The sequence below is a fragment of the Empidonax traillii genome, unplaced genomic scaffold (assembly GCF_003031625.1).
Source record: "Empidonax traillii isolate 1590-97213 ecotype Southwest subspecies unplaced genomic scaffold, ASM303162v1 scaffold56:size2478089, whole genome shotgun sequence".
NCBI lineage: Eukaryota > Metazoa > Chordata > Aves > Passeriformes > Tyrannidae > Empidonax > Empidonax traillii.
In genome coordinates this window covers 705,352-724,556 of record NW_020955249.1, presented here as the reverse complement: position 1 = coordinate 724,556, position 19,205 = coordinate 705,352, and the positions used below count along the sequence as shown (strand labels likewise).

At 38.2% G+C, this 19,205-nt stretch overlaps 1 protein-coding gene across 12 annotated transcripts in view; it reads right to left on the bottom strand.

Moving 5' to 3' along the window:
- Nucleotides 1-19,205, bottom strand: part of DPF3 (double PHD fingers 3) — a 159,550-nt gene that overhangs the window by 13,212 nt on the left and 127,133 nt on the right. For 7 of the 12 annotated variants that reach the window (XM_027879642.1, XM_027879643.1, XM_027879645.1 and 4 more), the window contains one exon: nt 15,504-15,632. In XM_027879642.1, the coding sequence (XP_027735443.1) occupies nt 15,504-15,632 (129 nt within the window). Of the gene's footprint in view, nt 1-4,913; nt 6,939-11,283; nt 12,685-15,503; nt 15,633-19,205 lie in introns of those variants that run through there. The other 5 variants (XR_003570733.1, XR_003570734.1, XR_003570735.1 and 2 more) reach the window with 2 other exon arrangements.

Below are 19,205 nucleotides of genomic sequence, written 5' to 3'. Positions count from 1 at the left end.
TCATTTTGTGCCAGTGTCTCACAAACAAAAAGTTGGACTTCCATTTTGGAGCAGTACCTTGATTCAAAAGGGAACTTGATGGAATTATTTTTAAGAAAGTTAAAAAAATAGTTACAAATTAAATGTTTCATTCAGACCTGCACACACTTGGCAGTGGAAAAGGGTCATTTCATTGAGAAAAAGAGAACACATTTCATTTTGAAGGAGGAGGAGAACCTCACCATGGTCCTTTTCAGTACACTTATTTCAATGGCCTTTTTGAGTACATGTCCAATAAAATGCTGCCAGAGATGAAAACAGTAGGCTTTTTAAATTTGTTTTTTAGTGGAAAACCACCAGAATAAAATCTGTGATCTCTTTCCTCAGGGCTCACCAGACCTTCCACTCCAGATTAGCCAAGTCAAAGTGCAGGCCATTCCTTAACCTGTAACAAGTGAATTGTGCTGCTGTAACCTACAGAACCAATACTTCATAAGAGCTAAGCATCACATCAGATTATACAAGAAATTAGCTAGTTCCATGAAAGCTGCACTGAGCCTAATGGGGACTAGTTCTTCTTCACACAATGCCAGACTTGAAAATATGTAAACAGTCATGGAGGAATAGAAGGGGTATGGATGTCCTCAGGAAATTCATCTCGACTTTTTTCTTTCGGCTCACTATGTACTTTCAAAATCTCACCCTTAATGGAAGTGAGGAAGGGATCTTGGATAGCTAGTTAATGAAGAGGCTGACCTTGCCTTGCAAGGGAAATAAAGCTTTCTAACTCAGGAAAGGTCCTCTTCTCCAGGTGAAGGAATATCTGGATGTTAGAAGAGTACAACAGCAATCTGAATTCAACTTAGAGAGAGTTTGTGGACAGGTAAGAACTCTTCTAAACCTCCTGGCTGATGGACACATTCAGAGGCACAGTATGGAAAGACCTGAGAAGAGCTGAGACCTGTTCTTTAAGAAGCTTAAGTCTAGATATCCCAGCAACAGATAAAACTTCTGAGCCAGAGTCAACTGCAGAATGCACCACACTGTAAAACAAGTTGTTAAGCCTGGGGAATGGACTGGAAAAACTTTAGTATTGTTTTACATATTTAAGCCACCGCTCCCAGCAGAGCACTGATGTGAAGCAACTATGATTTGTACCAACAGGAAAATTTATTTCTCAAAGATAGTCTGAAAAACCACTCCATGTAAACTCCACTGCACAAAGTACTACATGAACTTGAAAGCTATGTCACACTGGCCTACACTAAAATAAAAGTAGCCCTTTAGTGACAGTAGATCTTTCCACTATTTCCCATCCAATGACTTCCTCTCACCTTGAAGAGCTGGCCTCAATACTGATTCCTGAAATCATCATATGAAGAAGCTGTTGGCTAATGACAAAAATGCAAATTATCAAGCTAAGTCTTCAGCAATGCTTGACTAAAGTATCTCCAGCATTATTTAAAATCTCTAATCTGTTTCAAAAAGGAGGCTGTATTGGAAAGATTTTGTCATGTTCATTCATTTCCTCCAGTCCACAATGAAGTCACCAATACAAGGACGCTTAACAGAAAAGACTGAAGACATTAAATGAGAAGGGGCTTCAGAACAAATAAAAAATTACTCTTATGTATAAACCCAGATATAAGCTAGGTCTTACTGAGAATTGATATGGAAGGTGAATAGCACTGAGAAATGAAACCCCACTCTGAAAAAACCCAAACAATTCAGCATTAAGACACTGTCTCTCTGAGGCGAGCCACAGAAATTCCAAGGTCTTCAGCCCACTGCCCAGCTTCAATGCTTAGTGTACTGCCTTTTCCAGTGGCAGTGCCATTGTTGGTTTGTACGTCATTTAAAGTTACCACAGCTGTCTGAGGCAACATTAAGTAAAACTGTTTCTAATTTTGGGTGGCAATATTAGCCACAACACCATGCTCCAGAAATATGTGGTTTTTTTAAAGGTAAATGCCATCCTTCTCCCACCATGGTCCACTCACTATGGAATCATGAGGAATTACAGGCTGCAAAGACAAAACATGAAACAGCAGATGAGATAGTCTAACACACACAGCAAGAGCCTTTGTTGAAACAGCAGAAAATGCACTCAGGTCTTAAAAAATATACTGGTGAAATTAAGATGCCACTGATGGATGGCTCTAGTCTTATGTCATTAAAATCAAAGATAGGACTTAACTGTGGCAAATGTCCAGCTCTAGTGCAGCAAACAATCTTTATAAAATAATTTCCAAGGGATAGTGGAGATCTTAGAAACATCAAACTACTATTTGGACAAACCCAGACAAAGCTAAGGGGAGTAGTCATTGCTTGTGTACTCTGCTATACGCGCTTTATGTAGTTGAGGTTCTACTCATCCATCTTCAACGCCAGGGATGGGGCGAGATGCAGAGAAGTCTATGTCATTGCTAATGAGCATTAAAAGCTTGGTTTCAGAGAAAAAGTGTTATGGGGGTTTTTTATCATCAGTAGGATGATGGATCTCAATAAAAGCAGGGCTCACAGATCCAGTATGCAAATTTTTATCTGATTCCAGGCAAAAGTTTGGAATAAATCTTAAACCAGTGCAATATTCTAGTTCGGGTTAAAGCAAATTAGCTGATGCTGGTTCTGTTCCATCCAGAAAACTTAGGATCCCAGCCCTCAGCTTTGCCAGCCTTCATCTCAGTCTCAGCCCAGGGAAACCTTGTTTTTGGGGGCACACATTTACTTCCACAACGTTAGCAGACATTTTTACTCGCTCCTGCTGCCATGTCTCACTCTCACTGGCAAGAACCATTCTCTAAATGGAAAAATAAGATTTATTTATAACAGCATAAATCTGCTCAGGGGCTTAGGGAGCAGCAGTATTTTTTTTCTGTTCAGATAATTTCTGCAAAATTAAAATTTTGTTTAGAATATTTCTATTTCCAGGCCTGTAGCTTAAAAAAAGAAAGAAAGAAAAAAAAAAAGTGCATACCTCACACTGGGGACAATGAAAATGACAACTGAGAATGGGAGATGACCTTCTGAACAAGAAAAGTGCACTGATGCCTTTTCCCTCCTTCTTTCCTTCCTTCCTTCCTTCCTTCCATCCATCTATCCATCACATATCCTCCCTCCCTCTGATTTTGGGTAGGAAAAAAAAATTACTTGCCCCCCCATGAAATCCTTACAGAAAAGTAGTTCTGCAGGCCAGCAGCTCAGATTGTTGTAAGAATATCTGAGATCAAATCACAGAAAGGAAATTGAAACTTGCTAGGAGGGGCTTTAAAACCATCAATCCCATCACTCAATGTGCGCTCTAAGGAGACTATCATGGCTACCTTCTCAGCATGGCTCAGAAATACAGATAGCGCCCTACCCCATCCTTTCAGCTGCCTCTGGGCCCCAGTGCCCAGCCACAGAACAGCTGAGCACAATCCAGTAAGGAGTCCATGAACTGTTCTATTAGAACTCAAACAGATTCCCGAGAGCCACAGTGACTGAGGACAGCAAAGGTAGCTGAAAGTGCCTTTTTGTTTCCTCCTTCCTCCAATGAAAAAGAAAACGAAAATTAGTATGAACCCTTTTAGATTACTTTCTTGGCAAGAGTCTGCTGACATCAGAAGGGAGAAAGAATTTCTTTTAATTCTAGTCTGTATCTTGAGAAAAGTTAATTACTGCAGTATGCATGATGCCTCTCTCCAATCAAGTCAATAAACATACGTGTAGACTGAGTATAAATGCTAACTGGTGAAACAAGAGATTGCATATATTCATACTTTGACATTATTAAATTGTAGAGAGTATTGGGATGAGGATTCAAAATCAGTTACTACAGGTTGCATATAATCAAATAATACAAATTACTTCTGTGAATTGGCCAAAAGACCTTGCACAGGTAAAAATAAGGTCTGAAGGCAAGTAGTGAAGTTTTCAAGTCATTGTCACCTGAAGAAAGAGTGAAGAAACAAAACACTAATGGAAATTGGAACTACACATGTGAAAAATAAAACTTTATAGGGAAAGGCTATAAAAGATGACCAAGAAGAGTTAATTCTCTGCTGCAAAGAAACACACTCTATCATACACGGATTTAAAAAAAATCAGGCAGGTGGGAGCCCATCTGTACAACAGAGCTTCATAAAAAATAACAGCAAAGCATATTAGGGCAGAGGTCACACACAGAGTTTCCTAAAAAGATGGCATCTAATCTGAAGCAGTATTTTCTCTTTCTCTTTCATTCTGTACAACCATACCATTAATCTAATATATGCAAAGGGAAAGGGAAGATTCATGTCAGCACTGTGAAATGCAGAAAAGGGAAGCATAGTTTCCAGTTACTCCAGTGACTGGATTAGAAACAGCATAGGTAGGGGCAGGAATCTTTAAACAGTGTCACTAAAATCTATACAAACATGTATCATATAATTTAAGACTCTACTTTTGCATCAAAATTTACTTAATGCATCTCTATTAATCTCATGAAGAAGGCTATTAAAATACAAACACTTTCAGGAAGATCCTCTATTATCACCAAATGATAGAAAAACCTCTTAAAATGAGTCCTACACAAAAGCACTTTTTGATTTCCTGCCTATCTTCACTATGGCAAGCAACAGGACCAGTTTCTGCAGTCCAGTGAATGGAGAAGAGAAAGTAAAGACAAAAATGAAGATAATTCTTGGTTAATGTCATGGCTCATTAAGAAATAAAAAAAAAAAAAAATCTGGGGACAAAAGTAATAATTTACAAAATGGAGAAGGGAAACAAAATTAATAGAGGAGAAAGTTTTATTTTAATCTTCAAAGAGATCATTATAAACAATGGAGAGTTTAGAAAAGTATATGTACAAGTACTCAACAACGTCTTTTTAAAAGAAGATTATTTGTACTAATAAAGACCTTGTGGAATTGGGTCAATAAAGAAGTATTTACAGAGGAATATACAGTAGGGACATTAGAAGCAGAACTTTTATTTGGAAGGAATATTACACAAACTGAACAGAGACCCTACAGTTTAAAAATCTTCATTGCAGTTGTGCGTCTTATATGATGAAATTAAAATTGGTTTCTTTTTTTTTTCTCTAGAGGCAGTTCACCACCACAAGTTTAGAAACCAACAAAACGAACAAAATAAACCCATCCTGCTAAAGAGCCTAATGAGGAAACAAATTTTGTCATTTAATTTAGCTGGAGCAGGATTCAGGTCTACCGGACATCTTACGTGACTATTTTTGGCCCTATGTGTTAATCTGGGAAGAAACAGGAGAAGGGGGAGGGAGAAGAGTACAAAATCTGCTGTTACTGACACATGGAAACTTCTCACTGAGGTGAGTTTGAGTTCTAGGTGTGCAAGAAACACGATGCAGGATCAAGCTTTCCCTCAGCTTCACCTAGCCAGGATGAATTTTTGTAGACATAGTTTTTTCACTCTGAAAGCCAACATAAGCCACATTAACAAAGCTGATTTTTTTTTCTGTCTATACCCTGGGGGTCTATACTAATACCTGTTGGTATGGTTTGCCCTCAGTTTGCCTCTCCTCTGCAAGAGGGGTGTCAGACATCTGGCACCCCTGTTACAGAGTAGAAGCTAATCTTAGAGCCAAGTCCAATACTTTCCTAGCACACAAGGCTATCCTGCATCTCTACTACACTGCATCACACATGACACTATCAGTGCTGTGCTATCCTTTGTGAGCAGATTTGGCAGCCAACAAAACCCTCCAGTGCTTGTATGAAGCAGAACACCTTTTTTTTTTCACTGAGAAAATGCCTAACAACTTAGAATTTGGGATGTGAACATCCCTCACTGCTGCCTCACAGGACAATTTAGGATTGCAGCTGTGGGAACTCACATTCTTCTCCAGCTGAGTAACCCCTGTTGCTTACTGCTGACGTATGGGTGCACCTGTACACTTTTCAAAGTCTGCTACCACTTTAGGAAGGGCTAAAGTAAACAAGTTTTCTACACATGGCATCATCCTTGACAGAAAGATCCATGCCAAGAGCACTTAACATTGAGATGCTTCCTTTACAGCTAAATCGCAATGAGCTGTGGAATTACCAAAGCAAAAAATAATACCAAAATTAACAGAGTTGCTTTCATTTTTTCAACCCCTCTTTCAGCAGAAGTATTTCTCAGAGTTGCTCAAGAGCAAACCTCTTTTAACATGCAGAAGAGACACATCAATCCTATTGGGAGAAGACAGTCCTTTGAAACAGACACAAAATCTGGTAACAAAATAATTCAGCCACTGAGCCTGGTCTTTGCTACTGCAACAGATTTTGTTTAGATTTGTGCCTAACACAGTACAGCAAAGAAAGTTTTAAGCATCTAAAAGGATAATATTATTAAGGAGAAAGTAAACCAGAACAGTCTTCACTTACCACATCCAATTTTCAAAAAACAAAGATACACAGCACATGTATGAATGGCTTCTTTAAAGCAAGAGAGAGCAGAGTTGACCTTTATTTTCATTATTTAAAAAAAGTTTTCTCCTTAAAGTAAATATTCAGTCTTTATTTTACAGTAAGTGCTTTTTAAAATTTCATGTCTTCACAAAATTGCATTTAAAATTTGAAGTAAAATGTATTTCAAACAAAAATACTGTGCAACTTTAGCACTTCTTTCTTAAATATCGAAATAAATAAAATAGTTGTCTTTTTCAGTTTTTTTGTTTTTCAGTCAGTTCTACTGTAGATCAATTCCAGTTTGACCTGGGTTTATACACACACTTAAAAGAAAGTGAAATCAAGACTTCAAAAAACTTCTTTGTATTGCACCAGCTTAGGGCATCCCCAGGACTTTTCTCAACAGTTGGCAGCCAACTTCCCACAGTCCAGGCTCCTGTGCCAGATGGAACACGGGTATGGAAGAGTCAGGGCAAGGAAAGAAGTATCAAAGCATCCTGGCTTCTCTTGGTCTTCTTCTGAAATGTCTTGCTTGAAGGATGCCAGAGTCCACCAGCGCAGGGCTGACTGCAGAGGGAAAGGCAATACAAAGTAAAACTAAACAAACTCAAACAGACAACAAAAGCAAGTTTTCAGAGAAAAAACAGAAGTAGCACAAACCAAACTTCCAACACTGATTGCCTTGTTCTTTGAAAATGTAACTCAACAGACTCAGTTTCAACTGATCATAGAAGCCATAAATTAATACAAACAAACAAATAGGATATGAAAGAGCATATCCAAGAGAAAGGCACCGAACCAGTCAATCTTTCTTATTGTGAACAACATTAAATGACCTTCATCATTCAGCTTAGATAACTGTCTTTTCATTGAGGGTAAGGCCTTTGCTTATGAAATCCTGCACTGATTACCTTGCTATATTATGAATTATTTGCACGGAGCCACAAGCGTATGCAGCATGGCACAAAAGACATTTTCAGAAGTCTGAACAATACCCATGGGGTAGCAGCAATGTGATAACTCCTGGAAAGAATGAAAGATTGCATTTTGCATTGCATTTATTCCATGAATTGACTAAGTTACATGCTGCTAAGCTCCTGAACAGGATTAGATAGCAAATAAAATAATCTCTTTATTTCCACAAAATGCAAGTGCCTCCCCCCCATGTCTTCCCCACATCTTTCATATCAGTTCTGGACTATACAAAGGTCCAAAATCCTAGAAGCTGCCAGTGACTAAAAGAATAAGTCAAAGATATGAACTGGCAGCATCCGCTTAACAGGGCTATCAGAACTTGAAATCCCAACAGCTGGGGTTTTTTCTAGATGTTATTACAGCTTGTCTTCTCTGAAATTGGAAACTTAGCACTCATGGAAATACAGACAGGGACATGAAAATAGTTCTGACTCAATTTTGGTATTCTATGGTATTTATATAGGTTGGGGTTTTTTTCAACATTAGTAGATATCTGGCAAAGGAGAACAAAGATTGGTAGGGTTTATTATAATGGCTCAGTCAGCAAAAATTCAGTCTGGCTGAATTGCTGCACTGTGAGGGTTTGTGAAAACAACTCCATGCCAGCATAAACACATGTATGTGCCTCATACTTTACATATACTTGCAGCTACAAATTTCATGTAAATAAGAAAAACCAAAAAAAACGAAGAGTATGAAATGTGTGTTTATTGGAAACATCTACATATGTTTCAGCACAAAAGACACTGGGCAGATTTTGGAGCTTTTATAATAAGATGACTCCCAGTGGGGTCAATTCAATGTTTGCTTGAGGAATTGATTCAGTAAAACTGAATGCCATGAATGCCTCTGCCATGGGGCAGAGGAAAATTGCATGAGCAGCCAGGCTTTGAAAGCTCCATAGTTTTATGGTATTTATACTATAATTTCAGGGCCCATCTCAAAATATCATTGTAAGAATTAACCAAAAAAAAGGAAAGCAGGCAGGAGAGAACATCACAGCCCAGATTCAGTGACTCTTTGGGTGCATTTCTCATTTGCTCCATGCATCAGTAGGCAGCAAACTGAGTCTCTGTCTTCAATCAAGAGTCTAAGCCGAGGTCTGTAAAATGGCAAACTAGAACTCAAAATGAATAACTAATGTAAAATCTCAAAGGCAAAACAATGTGGGGAGGGGATTCTAATAACACATTCAGCTGAAACAAATGGCAATTTCAGAGCTTGTCTACACCATACTAGCAAGAGTACTAACAGAGAGATTTTGTTCAATAAAAGCACTAGCTAAGAAAGCCCAGTGGTAATGTTTCTGAAGTCAATGGCAAAGTTCTCTCTGGCCCTTGTTTCAGCAGCCTACGCTCATCATTTATGACCTTACCACATACATACAATGTTATTCCAACACCATTACATATTAAAGAAATAAATACCCAGACCACAAAACTGTGGGGTGCCTGGGCAAAGGGAAGAGATGCAAAGTGAAGCAAATCAGATTTCAGTTCCATTCCTGTTCTGCCACATTCCTCACTTTTACTTTTTACCTTCAATGCCAGAATCCTGTATTTTCTTAAAAATTTCCTAATATGTATTATTATACTTAAAATTTTATACTGTTTTTGTGAAAAAGCTGAAGTCTGCCGCTGCAAAAATTTCAACTAATTAAGTGCTGCAAAAGGGAATAGGCTGAGGATTGGTGCACAATCTACATAGCCTTTCTTCTCCCTTATTAGCTGCTCAAACAACACGTCACTTCCTTTTTTCTCCTGTTCCCATCTGTGAATCAGAGTTAGTAGAGGACAACTCAGAAAACTATGTGTGTTTTCTAAGATCTTTTAGTATGGAGCAGCAGAAAGATACCTGAGGAGATGGCTTATACGGTTAAACACAGAAAAGTCTGAATTTAGGGCCTGAAATAAAACACCCTTTATCCACCTTTCACATTCAGGCTGTCTTATTTTGGTACATGGTTTGAGTGTGAGCATGTGTTTCAGAACATTCTTTAGAAACTCTTGTGCTAAACTTCCTGTAATAAGAAGGACATCTTTGGAGGAGAACTGAAATAACCAGGGTTGTGATTAGTTGAAGGGCTGCGACTTCGAACATTTTATGAAGAACAGCTGGCCTTATTTAACTGCAGAAATCACTGGAGAATACAGAGCATCACATGCCTTTCTGATTTCAAAGATAACTATTGCTTAGGTACAATCCAGAATTCACATTGAAAACTCTTTTTATGCCTTCCTAGTTTGGTTTGGGACCTATGTGTCCTTTAAGATACAATTGACACTATGCAGTTCCCTAATCAGTGAACTGGCTATGGTAGTATCAAGGTCCTCTTTCACAGGTATTTTTGTGTGGTTGGTTGGTTGGTTGGTTGGTTTTTTAAATTGCATTTGCAAAACCTCCTTCTATATATGTTCTGCCTCATTACCATTGTCACTTTCTCCTTGTCCATCTCAGAGGGTCTTGTGTAGTAGCCCCTTTGCTTTGCTTTCTTCTTTAGCTTAGGAGCTACAAACCTCCTCTCCCTGTTTCCAGCCTTCACTCCAGCACTACATGTCCTGAGAATATTTCAATTCCATATCAACACCCCATTCAATATTCACTGTTAACACTACTTTACAACCCAGCTTAAACAAGTACTCTTTTAGCTTCCAACTCTACATCTTCATTTCCTCTCTATGATCAATGCCTTCCTATGGTCAGTACCACACTGCTCAGCCTGTTGGACTAAACTTATGTTGGCTATCTCAGTCTAGTAAGACACCTTCAGGAATCCAAGAACTACTTTCTTTCCATAACAATTAATTAATTTTATCTTACTTCCTATCTCAGAACTATATTGAACCAGTGACCATACATATATACATTAATGACGTAAATAATGGTGATGGATATTTTTCTATGCTATCTTCAATAAATGTCAGCTGGAAATTTTTATGCACTCTGTGAGCTTCTTTCTGAGGGTACTGTGCTACTCGGTTGTCACGAAGATGGGTGGTTTGGTTGCAAAAGGATTAAGACTGTGTGCATTGTTATAGTAACTGCATTTATGAAAATAAATCAAGACTTAATGAATTATGGGCATCTGATTATTGTTTGTATTCCAGAAGAGCCTAGAATGTGTTAGGCATGGTTCACAAAAGACAATGGTAAGGACTCCATTTGGAAAATATTCTATTAGAGTATGCCTATTCTGCAGTGGATGATTGGAGTTCCTCAGAAAGATGTACTTGGGCAGGTTTCAGCTACCAAGTTCAGGTGCTGCAAGGACTATAGTCAGCACATCAGCGCAGAGCTCAGGATGGGCTGCCACAGCATAGAAGAAGCTGGGTAAATACAGGGCTTGGTAAGCACTGAGCTGTGTAATGCCATCCCTGCACCACAGGTCAGGTACAGCTGGCTGATTCCAGGTGTGTCAGGCCTACCCCCCTCAGGCAGTGAAAGGCAGACAAATGAAAATTGAGTTCTTTTTCAAGTCAAGATAATAATTCGAGTCTTTGTTACTTTGTAAGCTTTTCCCTGTCAAAGCTTTACTCTGATTGTATTTTGAGGAACACTGGTTAACATTTAAACTTTTCTTAAACTTCTAATTTGTATGACATGACTGCTGCATGGATAGAAGACGTAGATGCAAGAAATCCTGTTGTTTGTTTACTGTGGATTTACAGCATTTCTAGGTGCTTGCTCCTTTTCTATTTTCCCTGTTGTTCACATGAGCATGACAAAGAGTAGCAAGTAAAAGAAAAAAAAATTTAAAGGGAGAGAATATGATACTAACGCCACAAATGTAAGTGCAGGGATTGAAGGGTAGGAGTATCAGAAAAAATAAATTTGAACTTCTTTTTTTTTAAATATGTAACATTTCAGGTTTGTCTGTTGAAAATCCAGGGTACAGAGATTTCACAATTGAGTGAAAGACATTTCAGTTCAGACATACCTTTCAAATCCTGCTGTATGTTTCCTCCTTTCTGGGAAAGTCGCTGGGAAGGGAGCCACTCTCTTCTCCATTGCCCTTGGAACTTTAATTAGTATTGCTTTGGTTTTTTTCAAAAGAAGCTATTAAAAAACAAATTAAGTGTCTCACGAGACACTACAGAGAGAAAAAACAGGGCGACACAGGAAAAAATGCTGTGAATTGAAATTTAAAAATTGAAAGAAAAGTATAGGTGAGGTATTTTTCCATATAATTTCTTCCATGATTCTGCTCCTCCATCTGTTTTGTGTGTGACGTCTATAACTTGCCACTCATATTCCATCCCTATGCTTGGAAATTGCTGTCCATGAAGTGAAAGGTGAAGGAAAAAAAAAAAAAAAAGAAGTAGAACGGCAGGAGGAAGACATGAAGGGATGCAGGGAGGAAGAGATCTATTGAGTGTAAAGGTGTCCAAAGGAGATGGAAACGTGTTCCCCAAGGCCATGGTCTTCAGTGGTGCTGTTGTATTTTCCAGCTGTTAGCATAGCAGGTGTACAAGAAGAGCCAAATTCCACATGCTACGGTAAGTGCAAAATCTCGAAACACAGAAGCCATCACATCAAGGGTTTTCTTGTCCCCTGATAGAGTCCGCCCACAGTGGTTCTCTAGAAACAGTTCTATTATCAAGTAGACATCCATTGCTTTTTTGTTTGTTTTTTCTATTTTTATTTAAAAAGTAGTTTTCTAATAATATATAGAATATATAAATAATAATAATAATTAAAAAAACCTATTTGGGTTTGCTTTCTGTTATCCAACCCATCTGTATTTTTTGTAGTTTGCCGATATATATATTAAAAGACAAGAAAATCAACTCTGCTCACTAGTAAAAAAAATATTAAATCCACTTTTTATGTTTCCAAAGAGAAAGAGAAGGAGGGGAGGTGGGATAAAACCAAATTAAAATGAAAAAAAATAAAAACAAAACCCTCAAAAAAACCAGGAAAATCAAAACCTTCTGTCTCTTCAAAGTAGTTGTCAAGAGCTTTAAAAGTTTGTGCTTTCAGTGTACACCCCACAGGAAAACCAACAAAAAAACTAAAAATAACAACAACAATAACAAAAAAAAAACCAAGGACCTAAAATTAAAAAAAGAAAAAGGTAATAATAATCTTAGTAGTAAAAAGGACAGCAAATCGTTCAGAGTTTCTGTGTCTTTTTAGTTATTTTAGCAGCCACCCTTTTTGTCTGCAGAGGGAGAGCTGCCACCACAGCCACCTCCTCGGCTTGAGAGAGGCTCTTCTGCATCATCCTCGTCAAAGCCATGAAAGGTCGAGGTGTCGCTTTCTGACGTGGAACCGAACAAGTCCTCCGTAGTGCGTGCTGGCGCTGCTTCGTCCCTCCTGCCTTCTCTTCCCAAATGAGCTGACATGTATGATGAATATATCAGCACATGGGTTAAGCAACAGGCATTATCATCATAATTTTTCAATTATCATTTAATTATCATTTAAAAAATCAGACTATCGAGCTCATAGGTGTGTGCTTGTATGTGCCCGCACACCTCAACAACGCAGCATAGGGAGAACTGCAGTAAGAGAAGTAACAAAGGATCAGTTTCTCTTTCAAAGAAAAAAAATCTACAAACACCACAGGTGCCCATAGCTACAGCAGCGAAAGGGTTAATCATGTTTCCTCTCTTCAAAAGACAATAAAATATTTCCTCATGATTACTTAAATCAATTTTAAAATAATTTTAGACCATATAAGTAATTAGACACTGTTAGCTCTAAGCACAATGACTTCAGACTGGCATCAACTGCCACAAATTTACTGCTATGGAAATGTAAACTACTAGATACCTCATCAGTCTCAGGACTATTTTTTTGTCCCCATGCTTCACCTGATCCTAAAGAACCTCCTCTGTAGACAAAATGAAATACATTTTGAAGACTAAGTGAAAGTAGCTTAAACCAATACTCTTACACAAATTCCATGGCATGTCCTTCAAAAATAAAAAAACCTCAAAAACTAATATATACAGTTCAACAACTAAAACAACTGAGATGAGGAATGAGCCATCCTTGGGAACACTGAAAAGTTCAAATGTGTGTGAGTCAATCCAACTTTCAATATGGAGCAGGAAATTCTCCACACAGGACATCAATAACTGCAACAATAACAACAAGAAGACTCTTAAAAAGAGAAGTCAAATACTGAAATCTGCAAAACTGAGATTTATTTTCTCTCTCATCAAACTTGTTATGTGATTAATAGTACAGCCTTCAAATTCCCTCTTCAAGAAAGAGTGGCCCAGCAAAATTGAAGTGTGAGATTTTAGGGAACAGCTATTTTCTTATTCAGAAACAGTAGCATGGTATTCAGCAACCATTTGGTCCCTGCTCCAGCTAAAAGGAATCAGCCATATAAGAAGTACACTGCATTGCTTGAGACACAAAGAATTAAATTCTGTTCACAAAAGAAAAGACAATGGATATAGCAAAATAAGTGGTAGATGAACCACTGAACCACCTAGTAGATATGTCATTTTACATTTGTGAACAGAAAAAACAGTATAATTTCCATGAGCTCTCTTTCAGAAATTTTCTCCATTATCAAGAAAGAGAAAGATGGCAGCCACCAAAAAGGTTTCATTATTTTAGTTCAGAGATTAGTGTGTGGTTGTACCTTAATCACTTTCATCACACGAGTCAAAGCATTGCAGACCTCTATGAATAACCCAAGTGGGTCAGAATTTGTACAAGGATAACATTTAAGGGAACTGACAATGCAAAATTTAGGTTACATGCTGATCTATTTGTTCTATCACACTAAGGAATCAAGGCAATTAATGTATTTGTGTTACATTCTGATATAATCACCATGTTTAAATAGCAATAAAATATGGATCCATCTCACTGTGCCATATCAGGACAATGCTGAAATTAGTTATATTGTAATATAAAAATCAAGGAGAAGGGCAATGATCTTCCAAGATGGCACCACAGACCCCATGAACTTCCCCTTTCTGTTATTAAGAAGCAATCACATACACACTAAAAGGTCCATGTCCCTGACAGCACAGCATTTGTAAGAATGCCCCTGGAGAAAACCAAAGGGGTTGCCATCGATCTTCTGGTGACCAGTCAGTATCATTTCAGAATATCTTCAGAGGTCACAACAACTGCAGAAGGCAATTTGTCAGTGAGAGTCTAGTCTTTCTCCCACTGAATGTACCAATAGGCTTTCTATGAATCTCAGCAGGAGCATAAAAAGGCCATTTCCTTGGCATGAGAACATTCCACATCACATTTCAGCCACCAAGCAACAGACATCTTTCCATGACTACAGTACAGAAGGAGCAGCAGCCATACTGAATTTCAAGGCCTCTTTGGTTTTCAGATTTCCATATGATTGTCTTATCACCACTAGTATCACGACTGTACAAAAATACCACAACTGAAAACTTGGATCAAAGCTGGAATATGCAGTTGTTAAAAGTCTTGTGTTCCCTCTACCACCATTACCACCACCTCCTACATGGGCTATAAATAAGTGTTCAACTGGTATAAAATTTCCCAAAAAAGAGAAAGGAAAAAAAAAAGAAAGAAAGAAAGGAAGGAAGAAAACAACAGCCCAGAAATAAAGACAACTCAGAATGGGAAAGACACAATTGCCTACATATAAAAAGAGAGAAGGGAAGAAAAGGGAGAAATAAAAACCTCTTTAAACAAAACTAATGATAGTCATCTTGTAAGAGGATAATTCTTGACAGCTACCCCCACCCCTACCCTGTAATTTCCTCCCTCTTTCTTTTTTGGATGAAGAAATGCATGAAATGTGTAATCAATGGAAATGCTTGTCATGCAACTTTCATAAATCTTGTAAGTAATTCATAGTTGTAATTGTAGCATTTGAAGACAGAAACCATTCTTTAACGTTGTCATAGGATTTTCTCCTTCCATGTGAAGAACAACTAATACATGTACCAATGTTCCCAAAAGCCAATAAATACACTGAAACTTTATTATTTCATAAGACCCCATTAGCTTAAAAATGTGAATCCAACAATAGATTTTATGACAGAAAACTTCCCAGTCATCCTTTCCCACAAACACAGAGGTAAGATCTCATTTTCTATCCCTTCCCAAATGTGCTGCCTTTCTTCAAAATCTTCAGAAGGTGCAAAATACAAATCACACAAATGCCTTTGTACAAGAAAGATACAAGAAGGAGTCACCTACCAGAGCGCCCACAGTCTGAGCACGATACAAGTTCCTCAGGCCGACCACTTTTTTTGTTCATATTGGAGCCTCCGAGGCAGAAGTCACAGTAGTTATTGGGAATGATGACCCCATCTGGTCCTTTCTGGGCTGCAGTTGGGTTAGAAATCAGATTTATTCAAAGAGCACTCATTTGGACATTTCCCCCTTCTACATGATGTGATGTTAGCTCAGCGAGTTTGCAGGCCACTGTCTTCCCAAAACATTGTCAATCAGAACAAAAAAGGAACGGTATAAACCACCTCCATTATAAGTACACCCACTACTGTATCTCTTTTTGCCTGAAATGCCCTTCACCGCTTCCTTTACAATCCCAGCCAGGCTGTTCTCTCACAAGGACGTGCTTCCAGATATGTCTTCACAGTTCAGGGACCTTGTAACACGTACAGGCATAGAGACAACCCTTAATGCAAAAGCAGACCTATTCTGTCAGTAAGCCAAACCTGGTTTTCAGGCAACACTCATCATTGTAAACCCACAAAATACAAATTCAGAAAGGAAAAATACAGTCTCCAAAACTCAAAAACCAACAGCAGGGAGATGGAGGAATAGGAACTCTTACTGGTTTTATTTCAAGCAGTTTTTTTAGGGAACTACATCTCTATGTAGCAGGGTGTCCTTAGTCAAAAAGTTGGTTGAAATGCTCGTGAATATTCACAGGCAAAGCCATTTTGGGTGTTTCACCAAAGACTTAAGCCACCTGCAGCAGTCATGTCCCCTGGGATTAGCAGGGAGGGCAGCAGATCCAGCACTACTCCAGCATCCAGCACAGGTGCAGAGTCAGCCTGCGGCAGACGTCCCAGCCAACAGTTAAAAACTCTTTCAGCCAAGAAAAAAAGGAGGGAGGTTATATATTCTTATTTTTCATCAAGGAATAGTTGGAAAGGAGCAAACACACACTGGTCTTAAGTAGAGGGGGGGACAGATCCCTTAGGAAGGAGAGAAGGGCAGAGGTCTTTTGCATTCCTCTGAGTTGAGCAGAACAGCAATATGCTTTTTTTCTTGCTCACAACTGCCATTTTTCTCCTCTGCTCTCCCGAGAGGGAAAACTTCTTATTCCTGTACTGCCTAACTAGGAACTGGGGGAGGGACAAGGGAGTGGAGGGAATGATTGGTCTTTGCCTTTGTTTCTTCTCTTTGAACTTAAAAAAATCCAGTAGAATACCTAGCCTAAGCCTACCCCATGAAGATTTCTACAAACTAAAAAATTAAGAACTTAAAACTGTATCATCTATATTTAATTATCTTTTTAATGCATATTTTGTAACTTGAAGATTTTTAACAGATGTTTTGACAGCCTTTATTAATGGTCTTTTTGTCCACATTCAAATTTCCCCCAAAGAACAATGACATTCTAAAGGGCTTCTGGTAACAGTCCAAGACATACACTTAAAATTAAAATTTCCTCCAAGTTCAGTCTGTTTTTCTGGTTTGGTGCATCTATTTATTCATTTATTTCCAGCTGTTGATTAGCTGAACTTTTTGGAGTTTGGTAACTGAAAGATTCGAGGAAAGGTGAAATTAAGAAGAAAATTAAAACCCATAAGGCTGCAAATACAACAATATCTTCCTGCATGGTCACTGAGTCCCTGATGGTATTTACTAAACAATGGATGTTGCTCTGAAATGGTCCTGGTTAACAGATCCACAGCTTTCTCAAAACCAGAAAGAAGCTTGCAGTGTTGGATTAGTATTTTGCGTGTTCACAGAGAGGCATTTAGTATGTGCATGCAAGATAAGCAAAAAAAGAACAGGAACCAGGTGGAAGCCCAGTTACCAGCTCATTTTAAGAGCTGTAACAAAATGATCATAAAGTTGTTGCTTGTACATATTTTGTATATAAAAAGCAGATCTCCCTAGCATTTATTTTTCCCACTGTAGCCACATTTTGAAAAAGTTAAGTAATTACGTCTTTATATTTTTCTGCATCTACAGACAGGCCATGTGCAATGCAAACTCAGCAAGCTCAGCACTCAGTGACTTTTTTTTGTTATTATTCCATATTACTTCACATTTCATCCAAGTGTCTTAAAGCCCCTTACAGATACTAAGATCCTGTTACTAACCTTCGTTGAGGTCAAAAGCCTCTTTTGTCATTGACTCTAACCAAGGTGTTCTGGACTCTAATTAAGTCTTGTAGTGAGGTCACATTGCATTTTAAAGTTGAAAGACTCAGAGGTAGAGTGGTGAACTGGCTTACTCACAAAAACACAACAATTCTGTGGTGAGGCCGCAAATAAAAAAGAAGCATTCAGGGTGCCAGCCAGCAGACTTAGGAAAGAGCTCCACTTCTGCCACTGCTCATAATGGTATAATTGACTTAACACTCTGCATATACTGACTTAATTTTTTTCACTGTGGATTATGACCTGAAGATCCACTGACTGTCAAACTTGAAATGGAAAGGGGGACTTTGTGAAAATACATACACTCATCAATTTGTCTGTGGTGTGTGGAAGAGGTGGAGGGTATTTGCTGACTGTGGCGAAGCTGAAGGGATTCTTCTGGACTGTTGGCAAGGGAATAGGCATGAGTTTTGCTTCTTTTCCCTTCCCTTTTTTTCCTTTTCCTTTTCCTTTTCCTTTTCCTTTTCCTTTTCCTTTCCTTTCCTTTCCTTTCCTTTCCTTTCCTTTCCTTTCCTTTCCTTTCCTTTCCTTTCCTTTCCTTTCCTTTCCTTTCCTTTCCTTTCCTTTCCTTTCCTTTCCTTTCCTTTCCTTTCCATTTTTCCATTATTTTCTTCTTTGTTTTCTTCCAATTAAATTTAATTTAAATTTTAATATGAGCGCCTATGTGCTCATTTATTGCTTTTCACTTACAAATATGGACCTGGCCTACACAGGTAGAGTGTGATAGAGATACCAGGCATGAAAAGTAATACACAGATGAGAAATCCCAAAAGTTACATCAATAATAACTTAAATTATGTATCTCTGGAGCCAAATAAGCCAAGCAATGTTATTTTCCTCAATGGTTTTTTGTTCTAACAGATGTAAAAACTAGAACCAAACGTGACATGAGTTTATTTTCTTGATCAGTACCATACAGTGAACTATGCCACGGGCTAAATCACAGAAGGTTTGAGAATAAAAAGATTTTCAGATGATAGTAAGCAGAGTTCTTACTTTCAAAGTTTGTTGGGGTTTTTTTTACATGTTCTTGGAGTTTCTAGTTCTATTTTACTCTTGTTCACAAATAATGAAGGAAAGAAAGCAAAGATGGCAAGATTTAACGTGCAGTGAAAACGTCATGAAAAGGGTATGATGAACTAAAAGCCCAACCCTAATCCCACCCCTAATCAATAAAATTACTTACAAAACTAACTCTGGGAATGAATTCACAAGTGAGAGAAATTGAATTTCTAGGGACTAATGTTGCTGTTTTTCATCTGAGACATAATAATTATCTAGAAATCCACTTTTTGCACAAGTTAATCACCAAATAGAAGGTGTTAGCTTAAGCCAGACAAATAGCTCAGGTAGCAAGAAGTAACTCTTTAGCAGTGAGCTAAATCATTTGGATCAGGTGACTGCCACTAGAGATTCTGCCAAAAAAATGTTCAGCCAGAATCAGAAATTGTTTTAAAGCAAAGGTTTGAAAACCAACCACGGTCTTGTCCTAACTTACTCAAAACTCCTCTTTCACATTGCGAACTGCAACAACAGA